The sequence below is a fragment of the Elaeis guineensis genome, chromosome 4 (assembly GCF_000442705.2).
Source record: "Elaeis guineensis isolate ETL-2024a chromosome 4, EG11, whole genome shotgun sequence".
In the NCBI taxonomy this organism is placed as follows: domain Eukaryota; kingdom Viridiplantae; phylum Streptophyta; class Magnoliopsida; order Arecales; family Arecaceae; genus Elaeis; species Elaeis guineensis.
In genome coordinates this window covers 140,791,633-140,813,951 of record NC_025996.2, presented here as the reverse complement: position 1 = coordinate 140,813,951, position 22,319 = coordinate 140,791,633, and the positions used below count along the sequence as shown (strand labels likewise).

The 22,319-nt window shown below is 37.0% G+C and overlaps 1 protein-coding gene across 4 annotated transcripts in view; it reads left to right on the top strand.

Annotated features, from left to right (window-relative positions):
• Positions 1-3,893: 3,893 nt before the first annotated feature.
• The window catches only part of LOC105060834 (dual specificity protein kinase YAK1 homolog), a 32,357-nt gene continuing 13,931 nt past the window's right edge, over positions 3,894-22,319 (top strand). For 3 of the 4 annotated variants that reach the window (XR_012141087.1, XM_029260639.2, XM_010944683.4), the window contains exons 1-16: positions 3,894-4,541; positions 10,295-10,494; positions 12,770-12,923; positions 13,015-13,124; positions 13,245-13,314; positions 13,406-13,488; positions 13,586-13,664; positions 13,796-13,836; positions 14,176-14,298; positions 19,127-19,277; positions 19,369-19,483; positions 19,602-19,684; positions 19,811-19,885; positions 20,229-20,303; positions 20,523-21,349; positions 22,138-22,302. Coding sequence is in view for 3 of the 4 variants with exons in the window: in XM_029260639.2 (XP_029116472.1) it covers positions 4,344-4,541; positions 10,295-10,494; positions 12,770-12,923; positions 13,015-13,124; positions 13,245-13,314; positions 13,406-13,488; positions 13,586-13,664; positions 13,796-13,836; positions 14,176-14,298; positions 19,127-19,277; positions 19,369-19,483; positions 19,602-19,684; positions 19,811-19,885; positions 20,229-20,303; positions 20,523-21,349; positions 22,138-22,302 (2,549 nt within the window). In the remaining variant the exon portion in view is untranslated. The remainder of the gene's footprint in view (positions 4,542-10,294; positions 10,495-12,769; positions 12,924-13,014; positions 13,125-13,244; positions 13,315-13,405; positions 13,489-13,585; positions 13,665-13,795; positions 13,837-14,175; positions 14,299-19,126; positions 19,278-19,368; positions 19,484-19,601; positions 19,685-19,810; positions 19,886-20,228; positions 20,304-20,522; positions 21,350-22,137; positions 22,303-22,319) is intronic. The other variant, XM_029260638.2, reaches the window with a different exon arrangement.

The window sequence follows — 22,319 nt, the reverse complement described above, 5'->3', positions numbered from 1 at the left end:
GATGGGCTGGGTCGACCCATATCTGGCCCATTCCCAAATTAGGCCTGGTTTAGATGTTAGGACCAAAAGTCCAAATTCCGCCTGGCTAGACGCCGGCTTCAGCCTGACCCATCTCTATCCTTTGATTGGTCTGGGTTGAACCCAAGTCACCCAACAAATCAGGAACGTAACGAAGATTTGCACTATTTTATAAACCTGCGACAATGTGGTAACCCAAGCGGCTGGGGAGGCCCAAGGAGACTCGTAGAGAGCAGTGGCGACGGAGGACAAAAGGCGGCCATTGATCCCTCAAATCCCAAATTTTCTATCAATATTGGAACTGCAGTCAAGGGTTTATTGCTTGGTACTTGAGGAATTATTCGCTCTAATTCATGAGTCTCATAATTTTTTTCTTCAACAAACTCCTTACATAGGAAGGATGATGCTTTCTTATGCAAATCAGTCTTTCTTGACTTACAATCAATGTGAAACTAATGATGTCATCTCTTCTATAAGATAATATAGTCTCCGGTCAAAGAAAAATTTGTGTATAGATGAAAGATATTTTTCTCATTTGTATCACAGCCCCTCAGTAAAGGAGGAGTCTGTGTTTGGATGGGAAATGTCCTCCTCTTTATTTTTATCACAAACTGATGTATGGGCGAGAGAAGCCTCATAGTTACAGGAATAGTTCCCTTTCTGATGCACATCACTGTTATGGTCAAGGACTTATGGCTCAATACGTGAGGTATTGTCCACTCTAGTCTATATGCTTTATGATTTTATCTTTCAGAATGTGCCTTATGTGGAAAGGATGATCCTTTCTTATATAAATTAAAGTTCTTTTTGATTCACCATGAATGTGTGACTAATAATGCCCTCAGTTCTATACGATAACAATATTTTTTTTTTCTCAATTGATTGATTTTAGGCACACCTTATAAATTTTAAAAATAATATTTTAGAAGCTAATGGCCATGAACATCCACCTTGTTTCTTCCACACCCTATTCTTATTATTACTATATCCCTCGCCATTGTAGGAGGGCTATCACGTTCACGAAAAATTATATCCTTTATAGTATGTATTATATGGCTGGTGATCATAGTTGCTCAATCCTATATGATACATCGGGTTGCTCAATCCTATATGATACATCGAGATGAGTGATGATGTTATTACATTCATGAGAAATTATATCCTATATGGTATGTATCACATGGCCAATAATCATAATCACTCGTTCCTATACGATACATCGAGATAAGTGCTTGGTGAATAGAGAATGTAAGAATGGATGGTTGTGATTGATGACGTATTTGGTCATATACAATGTAAAATATAATTTCTTTGCATCCATCCATGGGAGAGTAGAGCATCCAAAGGCGGTATTTGGAACAATTAGGTTTTGTTTGGCTAAGCTTTTAAAGTGCTCGAAAGTACTTTATGAGAATAGAAAGTACTTTGAGGTGATATAATAATGTTTGGTAAAAAATTGAAAAACTATTTTGATTTTGCCAGGAAGTTGAAAATGTCTATTTGGAGAAAGCTCTATTTTGAAAATTTTCTCAAAAATATTTTCTGACTAATATTGGAAAGCTATTTTAATATAAATAATTTTTTTTAATAACAAAAATACCCACTAACGAATGCTATAATTACATCATATTATATCATTATACTATAAATATAATATAATATAATAATAAATTAATATTATAATATATTATAAATATATAATATAATCTATTATAGTATTATTATATTACTAAAATATAATGTGATATAATAATATTTACTAATAATATAATATAATCTGTTATATTATTATTTATTATTAGATTAGATTATAATCCATTATATAATATTACATTATATATTACATCATCATTATAATAATATTATACAATAAAATAATATTTTAAAATATAATAATATTTATGTTATAGACCTATAATATATCTGTTATAATATTATTATATTATAAGAATACTATATAACATAATAATATTTATATTATATTATAAATTATATTATAATTATAATAATATTATATTATATTATATTATTATGTTATATTATATGATAATAATGTTATATAGTATAATAATATTTTAATATATAATATTATATTATATTAGTCTTGATTATATAATATTATGCAATATTTTTTTATTGTCATTTTACCATATTAAAAATATTTTTTTTATTTTAATTATCAAATATATATTAAAGTTTTAAAATATTTTATAAATATGATTATCAAAAGATAAATAAATTTTTATAAAAATTTTATTCCTAAAATCTTCAAAAACTCAATTGTCAGCGACAACAATCCCAAACAGATCTTAATCTTCAATCGCATTCACGTCTCCAGAAAGCCGGACATCCAATCAAGAGAGGAGTTTAAACGCACAACAACATTCAACAGGTATACTAACTTTCATCACGGATGGTTGAAACAGCCATATTTCTGGTTATGATATCAGGTTGCTTGAGTAGTCCGCACCGTCCCCATCCACCGAGAAAGGCTTCACGTGTTCAACACGTATACACGCTTGGTGACGGCCAAATCCATTGCCCCTGGGCCCCACACCGAAGGGGCCTACGGGGTGCCAGCTCGAAATCCACCCCTTCCCGCTGCCGCCCACGTGGAGCTCCTGATCTTAATCAGACGAGATGCGAGCAAACCGCAGCTCGCGGGTCCGCTCGTGTTTTCTGGTGGGATTAGTCGTACTTAAATAAATCTGATCTCGATCTGACGGCCCAGGTTATTCAGTACATTTAATTGGTTTCCAGAAATCAGATAATGCTGATGATTGGGATTTTTAAAAAGATTTTTTATTCTCTCCGACGACGAGCGGTAATCCGGAAGAAATCTCTCCGTGGACGAGTGGTGGATTGGCTCCATGGTACGGTCGAGTTAACCCTCTACTGCCACCCAGAACTCCACCCACTCCGTGGACTCTGAGTCCACGTGGACGTCAACGAAAATATCACGCAAATATCCACCGCTACGTCTGCTGACTTATTTATCATATAATAAAAATAAACTATATCTATTTTTTTATTATTTCCATTCTTATTGAATATTGTTTGTGAATGAACCAATTAATATATAATAATTTTTATTAACCAAACAGAGAAAAATATGAGAGCAAATGACAATTCAACTACAGACATAACTATTACTTTCTACATTTGAACCTCAAAATAGTTAAATAAATTTTTTATAAAAAAATTGATTGCACTATCATGCAAATTATCTAATTATTATTATAATAGAATAATATTAATATTAAAATTAATTCTTTTAAACATATTTATTTTATTTTTTATTGAAGGATTATTTTATTTTATTTTAAAAATATTTTACTATAAAATTTTCAAAAAAATACAATATCCATGCACTAATTTTATATCCTTATATGCTCATTAATTTTGATTTTATGATGATTTTTTTTGATATAAATAAATTTTTATATCACTCTAATGTGTGAACATCTCAAAAAATTAGAACAAAAATTTACGAATAAGTTGATTCTATTGTTTGATTCAGTTTTCAATATATTTCACAATATAAATATTTTTTATTGATATAAATAAAATAGATTAATTGATTATTTATATTCTCTTCGATAAGCTGCATTAACTAAATAAAAAAATAAAATAAATTTTATACATAGTTATTAAAAATATAATATTTATTTTTGATATATCTGTTGCGTTATTATATATATATATAGAGAGAGAGAGAGAGAGAGAATAGTTTACCTTCTTTAAACAATGAGAAGACAGGCTGAGCTCAATGCTCTGGGCCGGCGATCCGGGTCTCAAATCTGGGTCTCTTTCGTGGTGGAGGGAGCAAAACCCCGCTACTTAGCTATAATTAATAGACAAAAAAATATATACTAATCTGCCAGGAGAGAGAAAGGAGGGACAAACGGAGCTGGAGAAGAGAGAAAACGAAGCCCAATTCCCTTCCCCGACCCCGGGTTCCCGTCCTCGTTCATCCCCTCGGCCGAGAAGAACAAATTCGGCGATTCCCCATCTCCGTCCTCTTCCCCTCCTTCCCCTTAAACCGTAGCCCTAAGTCCCTCTCGGGAATCTTTATCCTCCCTTCTTCGAGCTTGGGATATCCTCCATCGCCGCCGGACTCGCGGTCGCCAGATTCGCGGCTCCGATTGATCCGATGGTGGGATAGGAGCAGCACTGACATGGGACCCGAGTCTACCGTCGGGATTCGGCACCTGAATCGGACCAGGGGCGTCGGTGCGGCGGCGATCGGCGGCCGGTTGTTTGGATAGGACTCCTGACGGGGCGATCGGATGGTGGTGAGTGGCTGATCGGGCGGCGGCGGGGCGATGGAGGAGGGCGGGAGTAGCAGGGTGGATGGATCTTGTGCTGGGGAGTCGGCTGGGGCTGCTTCGGCCGATTGCGGCAGCTCGTCGTCGTGGAAGCCGAGTGGAAAGGCTTTCCGTCCATATGTGCCGCCACCGCAGTCGTCTACCGGGGCAACGTCGGTAAAACCCGGCACGCTACGAATCATCGTGAGGAAACCTGTACGTTTTCTGCTCCAATAGCTTTAGCTTTCCCAGCTTTGAAATTTATGGAAAAAAGGAGTCTTTTCAGCGTCCTGCTTCGTGATTTGGTAATGCATTTGTGTTTGATTTTCGGAGTTGAGCTTCTTGTTCTCACAGCTGCAGAAGGAATTTTGCATCGAAAATTGAATTTTTGGCTGTGAAAGGTTTTTCATTGTCTTGAATTGCATAAAAAGAGAAGCTAAGGAAAGGCTTATGCGTGCATTGGCTGCAATATAGTCTTTTCATCTGTGGTTAGGTGTAGGAATGAACAGCCATATCGGTTGAGTGATGCATGTGCCACCACTGATGGTCATGTATTCTTGGATTTTGGTCTGCTAGAGTGGGCTCAAGTGAAGGAGTTGGGTATCAGCCTTGGACTTTTGTCAAGCTCTGTTTGATGTCCTGAAAGTCTAAGAGACTACAATGATAAACTTTCCTACGTAGAGGATTTAACATATTCGAGGCTTAAAGCTTAGTGCAAATGGGAGCTCTGATTACATCACAAGTTCCTCAGGCTGTGGGACAGATCTCTAGCATTACTTCTAGAATATTAAAGAAAGCCAATAAAGCACACGCATGCGCGCACACACAAAAACCCACCCTTCCTATGAACTTCTTCAGATACAATCCTAACCCATAGGGTAGATTACTAATATGCACTGTAAGCATGTTACTCAGAAGCCAGAATTTATTGGTTGGTTGTAGGATCATTCTTCTCCATTCATTTCGGGGGAACTGCAGATCTACTATTAAAACTAGAATTCTATATATTCTTTCTATCATCTCTAATTAAGTGATGTTAAGCCAACAACTTGTACTTTTATTGTATCTATGTTGGGCTTTATCAAACTTTTTGAATTGAGTGCAATGCAATCTACTCTGAATGGAACTTCTGAAAAGTTCCTCGATTCCTTTTTATTAACGTTTCCAATTTCAACCACAAATCTACCTCGGTGATCACAAATCTGCCTCTGTGATCACATCTGTACCACATTTCCCCTTTATATATGAATTTAAATTGTTGCATGACAATCTAAAATGTTCAATATGGATAGGTTGATTGTTTTCTTGTATTATTTGGCTGTCACTACATATATCTTTTTATCACAATAACCTGTCAGGACCTTTCCACTACATCTAGCATGTCTTCTGGAGAAATCTTTATCTTTTCCTTATTCTTCTGCCTGATAGAACTAAATCATAGGAAGGCCTTAAAAGTAGGCATGTTGAGATTTTGTTGCCCAACAACTATTGTTAGCGCTCCATGCCAGTCAATTTTCCATCAGTGATGCATATATTATAATCTATTTTGTGTTTTGGCCTATCATTATACTTGCAAATATCAAAAATTAATTGTCACGATGCATGTTTCGTATTTAGCACCCACTAGCACAAAAAGATCCACTAACTGGAGGAGGATACTTTTAGTAGTGAGAGGTCTTCTTGTTCAACGTCTCCTTGCTCAACCTCCTACTCACATAACTCTCCTAAGGCATGTTAAGCAACCTACTAAGTTTATTGCTCTTCATTGCTCTATAGCGATTTCCCTCGTTACTCTTGGGAAGCATCGAGGCAACTTGTTATACTCATATGAAACTTGAACTCGGTAGATACATTGTTAAATGCACATATATATAAATACATGCATTACGCCCATATATATTGTTGCTGAGTGAACCAATGCATATTCTAGAATAGTTTAGAAGTTTCTTTTTCTGCTTGTAAAGTTCTAAACAAAAGGTAGAAAATAAATCAATGAATAAGCTAAGAAAATGTATAGAATCTTCTACCCTCAATCCTCGTATTTATCATCCATATATGCAAATTTAATTAGGATTGAAACATGCACAATCAGGGGAAGCTATTTTGTTTATATTTTTTTAACTTAAGGTGCCTTAAATCTGAAAAGAAACCTATAGTAAGGAGATTAAAGCAAAACTATTCTCTGTGAACAATATGGGCTGAATCCCTGCACTCTCCTCCCAAAAGCTCACCTTCATCTCATGCAGATTCTTCAATGCTGATAGATGATATCTACTATGGTGTTGAGCATAAGCAAGAACCTTAGTATGGTTAACAAGAAGCCGGTTTGAGTGTCTTGAGAATTTAGATTATTCATTATAATATTATGCATGATATATTATTCTATACACAAATCCTTATGTTTAACCGAGCGATCGATGCTCTCTCTTTTGAGTACAAAGGAGGTACAGCTGGGAAGGGTAAGGGCACACTTTCCTTATTAGCCATTGGAAATGATGTGGGTGAGGAGACTTCTAGCTGATGGCACTGCTGCTGTGGAGACAGGGGTTGAGTTGTAAATTGTGAAGTGGTTCACAAACCAAAACAGAAGAGCATTGTTGCAATGAGACATGTTTCAATGAATGGGAACATGCATCAAGTGTGAGAATTTTGGCATCAATAAAACCAAGAAGGCATGGCCGCAACAAGGGCTCAGCATCATTGACATCAATGTTAATACAAAAGCTGATTTTTTGTTGCCTATCATGACATGATTGATCTACACATCTATTGAGGGAGAGGGGAAAACTGATTTGAAATGTGCAAGAAAAAATGGAGAGAGATTACAAGAAAACAAACTTATGGAAGTTACAAGGTTGGTTGATGATGGAGAATGGCTGTGGCACATCTAGACTAGTTCATTTACAGGTTGGGGGGAAACATTAATTGACCATATAAGGTCAAGAGAAAAAATGATGAATGTGCATGGATTTTGATGAGTTAAAGAGGAAGAGAAGTCTAACGCTAGGAGCCCATTATTCTATAGCAAATTGAACCATTGAAATTTTTGATACATGAACAGCAATACTAGGCAGAATCTCTCACTTATTCTTGGTGGTTACATGGTGAGACCCAGATGCAAACAATTGGATGTGGAACTGCACATTTTGGACTTTAAGGTTGGTTCTTTTTCTTTTGGGTGGGGGTGCCTGGGGGGTAACCTGTACCAAAAGAGAAAGATTATAGTAAGATGGTTAAGTGATTCAGGGTTACGAGGGAGATTTGAACTTTGGGGGATGTCATGACCTCCCCAAGCCTTTACTTGTTTCTGCCCTTGCATACACAACATGTTCCCCACAGCCAGTTATTCAAGATTTTTATATACTGCCTATTAACTCTAATTAATCTTTTAGCTTGATTGTTTTAAAATAAAACAAGGATATTGTTTTAACATATGGCTATAAAAATGTGACAATTTGCTTCTTATTTTTATCTCCATGAGCTCCACATGGAGCGCTAGTTAGTTTACTGCTTGAGACTTATTTGGTAATTTTAAAAGCCATAGGATCAAATAAATAACATGAATCAAGTTTCAAATCTTATGATCCAAGGAACCATATAATTCATAATACAGATCTAGTTCTTATGACATCACCAATGTGCTACCATCTTTTGGTGTTGAGACCATTTGCCCTTCTATTCATCTCTCTCATTGTTGATCACCCATCACCTTGCTATTGCTATCCAGCTTCTGCCCACCGATGAGGAGACTCCTCTTCTCTTCCTTTTCTTTCTTTTAGCCAGCACCCAGGTCACTGCCCACGAGTAAGAAAATTACCCTCCTTTTCTCTCTTATCTCTTCCTTTCGCTCTCTTCCGCTCCCCCAACTGTCCAGTAATGCCACTGAATCAGTGCCCACCAGTGGGAAGACCCCCTCTCCCCCTTGCTTCCTTTCCCTCTTCCTCTTCCTCTTCCTCTTCCTCTTCGTTTTCTTCCTCATTTGATCATATCATATCTGATCAATCTGTCACACCAAACATCTGATTTTTAGCAGACTTGGATTTAGTTGTTATTAAACAATTGTGTGTGTTATGGGATTAGATCAGGTCATATTTTTTAATTAATCGTCCACATTTGGATCAGTTCTGTTTGATCTGAATCCAAGCCATTTGTAGGTGTTGTTGTTACAACAGTCCTGTATATATGATTTATAATTCATTGTTACAGAAAGAGAATACTTAATGCTATAACTTAACTAGAAGTCTGCAGAAGGTTCAACATCAAAAATGTTGATTAAGTCCTTTCCATTATAGCTATGGTAATTAACATGTTTTATCACTTCTCAGGAACAATTGAATGGATTTTATGATCTGTATCTGATCTTATGAACGTTCAGTTTTTTAAACATAGAGCAAGTTACAATTTCAGGAGGTGAAGAATTTGCGCAAAATATATAAGCTTTTATGTGCAAATTGGAGGTTATGTTACTTCTTTTGTTCAGTTAAAAAGCAAAAAATTAGTGACGCATTGACATTACATATAACAGATCGCTTTGCTTGCATGAAAGAACTTGGGCGGTCACCTAACTGGTCCTTTATTATTAAAGCAGTGACAGAGGGAAATTAGGTTGGTTTAAGCAAAGTAGAATCCTTCTAAAAGGCTATCGAGCTTTTGTTAGAATATTGTATCAATAATGGAACAAATTGTGTCATCAAGATACAAGAACATACAAAACAGAGTTTTTAATGATAATCTAACTATATAATGCCATAATAACTGACCAGTCGGTAAGACCTCTTTTCTTTGTTTGAGATTAAGATAATTCTGTAGACCATATATATAATTATTAGCCCTACATTTATGAGCAAGGTTTGCTGTACCGGTCGGTACCATACCATACCAGGCATACCATATTGGTACTGAATTGGTATGCTGTCTCATACTGTACCAATATTGCAATAAGATTGTACCAGTACAGGGTTTGGTACTGAGACGGTGAACCTTGTTTGTGAGTAATTTATCTTTGTTCAATCTTAGAAGATTAAATGTTTTTTAGCATGTAACTGCATCTGTTAATATCTGCTAGCAATTGATTATCCATGTGCCCTGAAAATAAATACTAAAAGAATGCTCATATTTGAATTCATCATTTAGATGTTCTGTCCTTAGCCGCCACTAAGGCTACTTAAAGGTATTCTTAGGTGACCCTACCGATCGTTCCCTCCTGTGCCAACAAAGTTTGTTAAAATTCTCTATCACTTAATAGAACTTTTTTACCCTTGTCTGTAGGGATTCAGCATTACTTTCTGGTGGCATAACATGTCACTTTCTTGTTTTGTTTGGTTATTGCTTTTTAATAATCTCGAAAAATCACTAAATAGCTTTACAATCATTGGTATCTGCATCTCCTTGGACCATTCTTGGAGGTGATGTATAAATTTGTAAAACAGAAGTTAATAAACATGAAAGAATTAAACTAAGCACAAGACGGGCACTGCCACTGAATCATATTCTACAGAATATGAAAAGTTTATTTACTCAACCAAGTTATCTTAGATGGTGGATATCTATTTTCTAAATTCAATTAAGGATATATTTGGCATGCCCTGTAGAAGTTGTGTTTGGTGACCTCACATGTTCTTGAAAATGTAAGCTGTGACAAACGCATGCTCATGTGAGGCCAAGTTTCAGAAAAGCTGTTTATCTGAGTGTGTATGGTTTTCTCATGATGGTGCATCCAGTAGCTTTGCCTAAATTTACACATTCTTGTTGTTAGATCCATCTTTTATAAAGTGAAACTGGAAAAATAGCTGTCAGTTATTTGATGGAGCTCAACAAGGTTATTTTGTTTCAAAGAATCTAGCTTTTCATATTCTCATAGAACATTTTGATTGTTATTTCCTTTCTACATTACTATAGCATACTCTGTTGGATTGAAATTTTTAAAGAATATGGGTTTTACGAACTGACTCACAATTTTACTTGTGCAGCTGGTGGCAAAGCTAACCAAAGACATACTTGAAACTTTCCAAATATGTAACCCAAAATTCAAGTATTCAGAGGCGCTGAACCCCAAGCGATTCCTTACTAATCCATCGACTGGTGTGCTGAATGATGGCCATGATAATGCAAATTCAGACCTTATCTTACATGTAAATTTTGTGTTGGTCAATATGGAGTCAAAACAAAGGTTTGGTTCCAAAACTGAATTAACCTCTTTAACAACAAAGTTCACATATAGAGTGCTTGCTGCTTGTGCTTTCATCTTATTTTCATTTTCTTTTCCAATTGCAAAATTTGTTTCCAGACATGTACTAGAGGATGCTTTTATGATGTCCATAGGCAAGATGATGGTAGAGTGTAAGTTTTGGAGATGGATATAGAGATGTCTAGTGTTTTAAATGGTCTAAGAAGAACAATGGAGTATTTGAATAATTGAAAACAACGAAAGGGAGACAACAAGCTGTTAAAATTGAAGATTTAGCTATGATACATGATGACTTTGGAAGAGAGAATAGAAGACATGTTAAGACTTGGGGAGAATGATGAAGGGTACTGTTACTTGTATTAAAGATGAGATTTTGGAGGATCTTTGGGAAAGATGCCATGATTGAAACCTAGAGAACTACCATGAGAATTGTGTTGAAGCATGACTTTGCCTTATTTAGGAAAAGTCAGTCCTGATTCTTGGGGAACTGTGTTTCATGTGGATTTGGGGGTTGTCTAGTGACAAAATGATGTTAGATTCAAATGCAAAAGATTTTCTATGGCATATCACCCAAGTATTGGACAAATTGAAGCCTTGATGGTGAGTTTCAGAAGTTGCTTATAATGTTGTTTGGCTTGAACTTCTTTGTCTGAATGGTCTGAGGATTCTGTAGGGTATCACATGATTATGCATGTTTTCTGAGAAAAACAGCTGAGGTAGCAAGATGACGTACTTGACATGGTAAAGTGCAGCTAATACTGTCCTTTGATAGCTGTGTTGCTTGTTTCATTAAAATAGCTAACAAGCTCCTTATGAAGTTAGTATTTTTGATCTGTCATATCGCCATGGATTTGTTGATATTTGTTCTAGTAATCGGTATGAAATTTCAACTTTGCTCCTAGTTTTAACAAGTATCAACTTTACTTCTACTTGTATTTCTTGGAAACCAAGAACAAATTCAATGGCAATAGAGAAAAGCAGGGCAGGTGAATTGGTATTAGGATCCATACCAGTTTGGTATCGTACCAAAACAAAGGATGTCCTATAATTGGGTGGTATCTATTTTTTCATCCATTTTTTGCAGTGCATAAAGCATAAGTCCTTTAATATTTTCCTCCTCTAACCCACTTAATATATATCAATCTTTTAGATAAGTGATAGATTGAAATCTATCAAGTTGAATGAAAGACAAGGTTGGGGTGAGGCTAAGTGGTGGAACCTCCATGGTCTAGATGGGTGCCTAGGCCCTTAGGCGGCCGCTCGGTGATAAAATCCTTCCAGCTTTTAGTGTAAGTACCTTAGTCACTCATGCATAAATGATCATGTGCATATATCAAACATATTTTTCAACGTTGAAGCTTAGAGACCAAAGTCTGTAAGAAGAGAGTTGCACAACGTTGCTGCCATTACAGCAGCCAACAAGTTGTAGAATACAGCCAACACCTTACAAGGAGCAAGTGGAGGAGCATAGGAAGCAGTAGCCAGCAGCTTGCTAAGCCACAACCAACAATCATTAAAGAGGAGCCAAGTAGAGCCAAAGTTAGAACAAAAAAGAGAAATTAGGGAGAAAACGAAAAGAATGGCCAGATGAAGGGGTAGTAGTAGAAGAAAATGAGAGAAAAAATTACAGGGAGGAGAAGTAGAAAATGAAGATCAATCTAAGGAAGAAGGACATTGCCATTGCGCCAACAGTTCTATTGGAAGTCACCGATCAGCCCATTAGTAGATATAACATTGGTGCTAGCCTTTACTGCCCCCTTTCATTTCCCATATGGGTCTCAAAATAGGGAAAGGAAGCAGGAAAAGAAAACCTTAAACCAACAGGGTTTAAGCAGGCTTGGCCTAGGCAGGGCTGGTCAATGCTGGTAAACAAGATCTCAATTTCTTAAGTATCTAATTGCACATGATTGTTTATTCATGCATATCTTATCCTGCTTTCAGATTGCAATAGAGTTGTAAGAGGTGCTTTGGTTTGTTATAGGAATCAGGTTTAAGAACTGAGGGCTGATTTTACCTCCTGTACTCTGTTGGTAAATTCTCAGTGGTGTAGACTTTGAAAATTATAAAATAGGAGCAGCCTAGTAAAACATTACTGCCAACGACTGGTCATACGTCAATAAAGCATGTTAAAGCTTCCATAATAGTTTCTATGGCGTACAGTTACTAGAATTTTAGTGCATTTATAACCAATTTCACTCTAAAGGATTAAGGATTTAGCAATGATTTAATCTATTTATTATTATTTTTTAATTTCTAGGTATATTGTCAAAGATATCCTTGGCCATGGGACTTTTGGACAAGTGGCGAAGTGCTTGGTTTCTGAAACCAATAGTTTTGTTGCTGTCAAAATTATCAAAAACGAGCCTGCATATTATCAGCAAGCATTGGTTGAGGTCTCTATGTTGCACATGGTAATTGATGTTTGGTGCTCAGATATGCTCATGCTGAATATGTCTGCAAATTTAGTTTTATGGTGCTGATTGTGTTTTAATTGCTTTGCAGCTGAATCAGAAGTTTGACCCTGATGATAAACATCACATTGTCCGCATCCTTGATTATTTTGTCCATCAGCGCCACTTATGTATTGCATTTGAAATGCTTGGATCAAATCTGTAAGCTAGTTGTCAAATGTTTTGCTTTTATTAAATAATTTTCTTTTTCATTCAATAATGAACTAAGTTGATTAAGTAAAATCTGATTTTTATGCTGGTCTTAAAACTTTTGCTTTGTAGATATGAGCTAATTAAAATGAACAACTATAAAGGGTTGTCATTGAACATTGTCCAAATGTTTTCAAAACAGGTGAGATATCTGGATAGTGCATGACCTTTTCTAATGTGATGCCCATTTGTCTTCTTTTTACCTGATCATGCATATTTTGTCATGTTCCTAGATCCTGCATGCATTAATTGTCATGAAAGATGCTGGAATTATACATTGTGATTTGAAACCAGAAAATATACTGTTATCTACAAGGTGAGATGCTCATTATTGGCACCTTGACTGTTCATCTTGAATTCTTTTCTTTTTTTCCTGTTCATTAAACTTTACTGGGGCATTTTGAATTTCACAGAGTGAAACCACCAGAAATAAAAGTTATTGATTTTGGATCAGCATGTATGGAGGGTCGGACAATCTACTCATACATTCAGGTCTTCATATCCTTTCTCAAGTCCATGTTTGACTTGCATTTGATTGATGTCTGTATACAATATTTCCAAGCATGCAGTTAGTTGACATTATTAAGTTCTTATCATGGAAGTCTGGTCCCTTTGTGTTGCAGAGCCGTTACTACAGGTCTCCAGAAGTTCTTCTTGGCTATCCGTATCCTTTTGGACATCCTAGGATTTTATCTCACAGATCAAAATGTTTTAGGAAGAAAACTGGCATACTTATTCCATTATGTGTTTATTCTTCATGGCAGTATGTTAACTTCCTTTGCTTGTTTACATGCTGATCTCAGATCAGGGGCTTAACCTTATCTGCTACTTTAATTTGTGGTCCAAGTTTTTAGTTTGAGCAGTATGTATTGGCTAATCGTATGCTGATTTCAGAAATGTCTTGTCAGTTTTAACTTCTGTTCATTATTGAATATTATATACTTCATGGAATTTTCATAGTCATTATGATTTTCTTTGTGTTGATGCTTAACCCTTCCATCAGATATACCACTGCTATTGATATGTGGTCTTTTGGGTGTATTGTTGCTGAGTTGTTCTTAGGGTTGCCCTTATTTCCTGGAGCCTCAGAATATGATCTTCTTAAACGAATGATTGAGATACTTGGGTATGTATTGTTCTCTGCACTCGAACCTGAGTTTGCATGTCTGCAAAGCAGTAGCATTTTTCTAGTTTATATGCACGGTTTATTACAAAGCAGTGATAAAGTTGAACACAATAAGGAAATATGTTGTTTTTTTATCATCCAGAGTAAGGATACAATTGTGATGATGAAGGTTCTTGACTCAATTCACTAAAGCGAACATATTTTTTGTAATATTATTTGTGGCTTGTGTTTGGATGAAACATTAAAGGCGAGCCTTGGTGTAATGGTTGGGTTGCCCGATTGTGACTTGGATGTCATGTGTTCGAAACACAGAAACAATATCTTCACATGTGATGGTAGGGCTGTGTGCATATAGCCTCCCCAGACTCCGTGGTGGTGGGAGCCTCATGTACTCAAAATGCACTTTTGTTTAGACAAAACATTAATGATCCCCATGACTTTAAACAGGCTGGCTACTAGTTACACCTGCTCAAGTTAATGGATCATTGTCTGGATTTCTGCCAAGATTGTCACTAAACGATATTAGTGCCTTGAGGACAAATTTGTATTATCACCAAATTGTGCTAATTTTTCTAAATATTCTGGTTAGTGCAAGAATTAGACTCTAATAGTTTTTCATCGTCTTTAATCCTAAGTAAAACTGGTCAGAACAACAATCATATTGGTGACTCTAATATTGATATTTTTGTCATGTGGGTTATGTGGGTCAGCTAGAGGTTAAGACAGTCAGTTATTTGGCATGTGAATTCAACAGGTCTAATGCATGCCAGCATATTTGATCAGTTGGGGCATAGGGGGACAATTTTGGATGCCTTGTTCCTTTTTTCTCTTTGTGAGTGTGTATGTGTGGATGAGATATGAATCAATGTAGTTAAGCATTAGATGGAGGCATTTAGGTTATTTTCTTTTTTTTTTTAAAATTAGTGGAGCTGAAAGTTTGGAAGGTTCGTATATCTTGGTTTAAGTGTCTTTAATATTAAGAATTTAACTCTTGGTTAAGAAATAGTGTTAGTAGGAGAGACCAATACTGATTTTGATTGGGAGTGCTGTTTTTAGTGGATTTCAGAGTGGCTAAAAAACTGAATGTGCTTGATCATGCAAATTCGACTTTTCCATTGTTGCTCTCATTCTTATCTTTCTGCACCAATTTTCAAGCAACTAGACTTCCAACCATTCGCTCCCTCTGGCATTTCTAAAATGTATTCTCTCCCTCTGGCATTTCTTATTATATGAGGTTTTGAAAACCTCTTAATTTGTTTTTTTTTCTATATAGTTCGTGTTCTTCTGCGTCTTACTTTTGTTTGGCAAATTTCATTGGAAATAAGAAACTAGGATTTAGATAATACCTGAACATGAATTTGTATATTGATTGCCTTATTATCAAGACAAATGCAGCCCTCCTACATGTACTGCAGATTATGAACGAACCACTCTTAATGTTGGGCAAACATTTGATTTATGTAAGGGTCATTACTTAAGGGGGGAATATTGTAGTTCATTCAACATGTAGGAATCTCTACATATGCATGCATCTAATTTATTCCATTCTCAATATCCTTTCTTTGGTTTGGTGGATCTAAGATAACATTTTTCTAGTGTTCCTGTCAGCAATAAATGTGAATAAATCTTAGATTCAAGGGTTTTTTGTTTTTCGTTTTAATCTTAAATCTATCTACATGATTATTTGTATGATCCAACTAAACATTTCAACTCAAACATTTTGAGTATTTTATTTTCCAAAAGCAAGCTTAAAGATGATTACATACTTCTTTCCACCTCATGTTTGCTTGTTCAAAACAAAACCTTCCTAGTTTCATCTTGCATGCTTATTTCGATAAAGCCAAGGCATATCATATTGAATCCATACTACACGACATATTGATTATAATTTGACAAGTTTCTTAGCAGTCATCAAGCTTCTTAGGTCATCAATAATTTTCAATTCCTTTTACTTTCTAAATTTGTATTAGAAATCAAGACATCGGTTTTACAGTTTCATATAAATTCCTAATGGTCAATATCTACAGTGCTAACTTGTCATGATTTCAAGATCTGAAGTGTTAGCATGTGTCGGTACATGTTGGCTCCAATAGTAGGCTACTAGCATGGTACCATGTAAACGTTAGGTGTAATTTTTGATTAAAAACACATTTTTTTTCTTTTTTTGTTTTAGGATGGCTTGGCACATGCCATGCTTGCCACTAGCCATCATGCCCTATGCTAGTAGCACATGAATTCTTCCAATAATATATGCCGTTAATATACTTAAATGGAAAGATTACTTGCGTATGTCTTACATTTAGGCATGATATTACCTAATCGTTTTGTCAACCATTTTTCTTATTTTAACCACATTGGGATGAAAATGAAACAAAATGGTTAAATTGTTTTACATGAGCCAAAATGTTTGTGGAAATCAAGATGTTATACCTTGTTTCAAGTGTGAGGAAGGTCAATTGTGCTTAGATTCAAAGTCTTGAAATTGGCTTGCAGGAAGCTACAAGAAGTTCATTAAGGGTTAAGACAGTAATTTAGAAAGGATGGAGAGTGATGATTAGTGAATTAGTAAATATCATGAGCAAGGTCCGTTGAACCTGTATTGGGATTTGTGCTGGTTGGTCAGCAGTACGAATCTGTATGGGTCCGTATCGGATTGGACCGGTATGAACTGACACAGAAGCAAAGAAAGAAATCGGGGATGAGGAAAAGAGAGAGGGGAAGGGGGGTGGAGGGAGAGGATGGTCGGAGGAGACGCTAGCGGTGGCCACAGGCGGGCCGCAGGCGCATTCAAAGGGCCACTAAGGCCTCCGCTTTCTTTGCCAAATCACGGCCAAGAGAGAGATAGAGAGGGGGAAGGGAAAGAAAAGGAGAGGAGAAACTGATGGAGAGGCTGTTGGAGGGACTCTGATTGGTTGCCATGGCCGTCGGATAGTGAAATTGGGCCCGCTTCTCCATGGATGTGAAACAGAGACGATTGTTCCTGTTTCATGGAGTTTTTTCAAAAAATTTCGACCACAGTGAAGTCAGCAATGAGTTTGTTAGCTTTACTATTTATCATCATTTTAAAAAAAATGCGATGAACTGGGGCGGTCATCCCTATTCCACAGCTATGGCTCCTCCCGTGTCTTTTTCGCTGCTCGATGGCCATGGCGGCCACCTGGCACCCTCTGGCAGTCTCTCTGTCGGCTGCACCTCCTTTTGGTACCCTCGTTCTCCTCCTCTCTCACTCTCTTTCGATTAAACATCCTATTGAGCGATACGAAGCCACGGAGGCATCCGCGGCCCTCCGGCGGCCTCGGCAGGCCACCGTCGGCCCTTAGGCGGTATTGTCCCCTTTCTCTCCTTTCTTTCTCTTTTCCTCTCTTTTCCTCTCCCCCGTCCGGTGTTCCGATTCAAAAGGCCAAACCATCCCGGTTTGCAACCAGTATAGCTCAGAATGCCTCGAACCGTCCGGTTCGAGACGATTCGACGAACCATGATCATGAGCGTATGGAATATGGTGGACGTCATGGCATCACACATATGCATCATTTACATCTAGGCGCTTATATTGGATCTAAAGGAAATCAATAAGAATAAGTAGGATGTAGAGGAATATTATATTCTAGGTGTCTAAGAGTTTCTTAACCATGGAAGGTGTCGAGGATCTTCTATTTTTATGGTTGCTTATGAGTGTTATGGAAAAAACTACTAAACTCTATCTTGGTTTTCTGGCCTAATCAAGCAACCCCAATGGCATTTAGCCATTGACAGTTTTAAATTAAATGGCTTATCGTTGATTTTGGAATTATTAAATCTTTTATGAATGATTTAGTAATTCAAAACCAATGTTGGACCACCCAAATTGAAGATTCACACTGTTGGTTTCAAATTCAACAAAAAAAAAATGTTCAGAAACTGAAAATCATGTGTTTGATGGTGCTAATTATTCACTTGATTCTAGGTTAGAGATCTTTGAAATATATGATGTTTGTGTTTTATGCATTTTCGAGGTGTAAATGAAAAACAATGGTGTGGGGATCTTCAGTTTGGACTGTCCATAATTGATTTTGAAAAATCCATAAAGTCTTTCATCAAAGATTTGACATTCAGGCCTGTTTGGCAATATCCTGTGGTTCTGGCAAGATGCAGGGAGAAAAGTGTGGGTGGGGAGGTCGAGGAGGTGCAGAAGGGAGAGGGAGCATGCTGGGAGGCTGCAGGTTCCAATCCCTGTGGGAAGAAAAAAAAAGACCTTGCAAGGTCTCAAGGTCTTTTTTCCCCTTCCCACTGCCATCAGGAACCACGGCCCCCTTGCTTTCCTCCCTGTGTCGCACTCTCTTCCTTTCCTCCCTCTCTCTGGCCTGGCATGGTGGATCCCACCATATCAAGCAGGATGTTCCCAAACAGGCCCCTAGTCTGTAGTCTAACCTGCACGCATGTATATTGTACACGTATGCATGTCATTATCTTATTGACATGCTATGTACATAAATCATTTGAAAAGACATTTTATGGTATGTGACTGATGGCAAGGGACATTTGTGATTTGGGGCCTATCCCCTAAGCAATGAAATTCAGCTGATAGGTAGGCTCTCTATGCAGCCTGTGAATTTGAGTGGCCTACTACTAGAGCACAAGATAATCATTTAGTCTCTCTCTCTCCCCCCCCCCTTCCTCATGCAACACCCTGCGCCCCGCCCCACACCACCTGTTTTCCCCCTTCTACCCCACACACAAATTTTTGGTGTAATCCTGGTATGCAAAACTACTTTATTATCTTCCGAGTTTTGTTCTGGTCATTCTTATGATGCTTGTTAATAGTGTTTCTCATACCATCAAAACTCTACAGCGGACAACCCCCTGATGATCTGCTTAGGGATGCAAAAAACACAAGCAAGTTCTTTAAGCATGTTGGAAGTATTTATAGGTTGGAAGATGATGAGGCCCACAATGGAGTTACTAGTGCTTATCGTGTCTTAACTGAGGAGGAATATGAAGCTGTGAGTATTGGGATTGTTCTAATAAGTATATTTTTCGCTGCATCCCTCTTGTTTGTCTAAGTTGACATTTTGGTTGCTGAACTCTATTCAGAGGGAGTCAAAAAGACCAAAAATTGGGAAACGTTATTTTAATTTTGTAAAGCTTGAAGACATCATTGCAAATTATCCTTACAGAAAGAACTTACCTGAAGAAGAAATCGATAAAGGTTAGTCTGGTACTTTTGGTTGATTCTGAAGATAAACATATCATGGCATAAGATAATTTTTAAATTTCGATCAGTATTTGCTTCACTATGCCTACCTAACATCGTGATCTTGTTACAGAAAATTTGACCCGCTTAGCATTGGTTGATTTCTTAAGAGGCCTTGTTGAGTTTGATCCAGGGAAACGGTGGTCACCATTACAGGTTGCAACAAATAACTATTTGTTATTTTCAGTAGTTTCGAGATTTTTCATCAAAAAGTAGGGTAAAGAGATGGATGTCTACTCTAATTTATTGAGCATTATATTGGTTTGAAAAACTGTTTCTCAGGCTTCACACCATCCATTTGTCACTGGTGAGCCCTTTACATGTCCATATAAGCCTCCAGTGGAGACCCCACGAATTGTAAGTGCACCCTAACAATATTTTTGGTTTCATTGTCTTCCCTTTTGTCCACATTTGATGGATCAGCAATTTGTAAATTCAAAATATATGCTTGAGATTGTTCTAATTATGCTCTACCATCCTGATTGCTGAAAAAGGCTATATTTAGCACACTTGATTCTGTGAATGATAAAGCTTGTGCATGTGCTTTCCATCATATCCACTGCTGTTCCCATTATCCAGTGATGCACTTAAGAAATGTAACTGCTTTACAATTAAAAGATGAGCCTTTGCTGGCTTGTATTATCTCTTGAATACTGCATTAGATAAATTGGATGTCATGACTAACTTTATTGTATTTCAGCCTGTTATTCATACTGTTACAGTGGATCACAACCCAGGAGGGGGTCATTGGCTAGCTGCTGGTCTCTCTCCTCAGGTTGGTCTGCAACCTTTCTATGATTTGTCAAGTTTTATGGAGCACGATATCCTTTAAAATATCTTTCTGCTAGAGTTCATGATCATAATACAGGCATGTCTTTTTGATCTATCTTTATTATTATTATTATTATTATTATTATTATTATTATTTTAAATTTTAATTTCTTTGTTTAGCTGAATTTTTTTTATGGGATTTAAAATTATTTGGCCTTTATAGGTTTCAAATTCAAGCAGATGCCCTCCGCAGTACAGCGCACATTTTCAGAAGGTGCCTTTCTCTTATGGCAGTAGTTATGGTAGCTTGGGAAGCCACAGTAGCTATAATGATAATGTTGGTCTGGGAAGCAGCTATGGAAGCTATGGTGATGTGAACAATATGCACACGTATTATTCACCAATCGGTCCATGCGGTGTCAACATACACACGCAAGTTGGGGGATCATTTCTTGGAGCTAGTCCAGATGTTAGGCGTAGGCCTCAACTGTCTCATGGAAATGGATTCAGTCTAAGTCCTGGAAGTTTGGGACCAATGTCTCTGGGAGCCAGTCCATCACAATATACTCCTCCAAGCTCCCAAATGCAGATTTCAACTGCTTCTTCTGGAAAGTATGGTCCTACTTCTCCTGTGAGAAGTGGAATACATGTTCCTTCATTGGGCAAAGCAGTAGCTGTTAGCCATTACAACAGAAGAAGAAATTGGGGACATCCAACTATGTGTATGCAACCATATGAAAGTGCATCTCAGCATGGACCAGGACACCATGGTGATGGCATCAGTTGTTGTCACCCTGATGCCTACTCTCGAGGACATGGTGGTTCTCCTCGCAGTACACTTTCAACTTCCAATCATTCTAGTTGGAAGCAACAGATGGGTGTTGGGACTGGCTTGTCTTCAAGCCTCTCTTCAACCAACCACCAGTCTTCTGCAGCATCCCATGCACATAATTCCAACACAATCTCCTTACATTCCTTGGAGGTTTCGTTTGATAAGCCTGAACCCAGTTCATCAGTACCGGATCCTGCAGATTGGGACCCAAATTATAGGTGAAATGGAAGCCCCTTAAACTCTCTGATTCTGGCAACTTATACTGTAGCTTGCAATTCTACCGTCTTCTGGTTTTTGTGCTAAGCCTCAAGAATCAGAAATCGAAAATTTCTGCCTTTTTTATCATTTAGAGAAATTTCAGATTATAGTCTATCATTTAGGAAGTACTATTGTGCAGTGCCCGTCATTTTTTTCTTTCCTTTTTTTTTTTTTTCCAATTTGACCTTGAAATGTTGATACGTCTGTGTCTTGCATGGTGAATAGTTCATTGTTGCTTGTCTTGCATGGAAACTTCATTGTCTTTATACTTACAGAACAATCACATTTGTGGTTCTAGAATACTGGTCATTGTGTCTTGATGAGGTTAATTGTCTACGAACTTGTCAATTATTTTCTCCAAAAAATTACTTATGAAGGTAATTTTATTGGCATGCTGAATTTGAATGACCAAAAGTGTAAATAGAAGAGTTTTTCATAGTTTTGAATGAATTTGTCAGTTATTGTATGCCTTGAGGTGTTACAAATTTAGTAACAAGTTTAATAAATGTAGTTATCTTCTTGCCTAATCATTATCTAATTACCTCCAAATGGTGCGTTCCTGATAGTACTCTAAAAAAATTGGATTCTTTTTTTATTTAAATATTGTATCTTTCTAAAATACAATGCTGATTAACAGATTGTTTTCTTGTTGAGATGTGCATCCGTATTTTACCTGCTTTTTTACAATTCAGTTAGGCAGTATTATATTAATTTTGATGTTTGTATCCTTGATCATTTCTCTTTTCAGTGATGAATCCCTTTTGCAAGAGGATAGTTCCGACACCCTAGCCTTTGAATTTAATGGTATTCGCGTTGGTAATTCAATGGATGCCATGAGTATAACTAGTGGGGTTGGCAGATTTGGTCACAGCCGTAATCAGGCTCAGAAGAATTTTATATCAACAAATCATAGGTATGCAGCATCCTTTT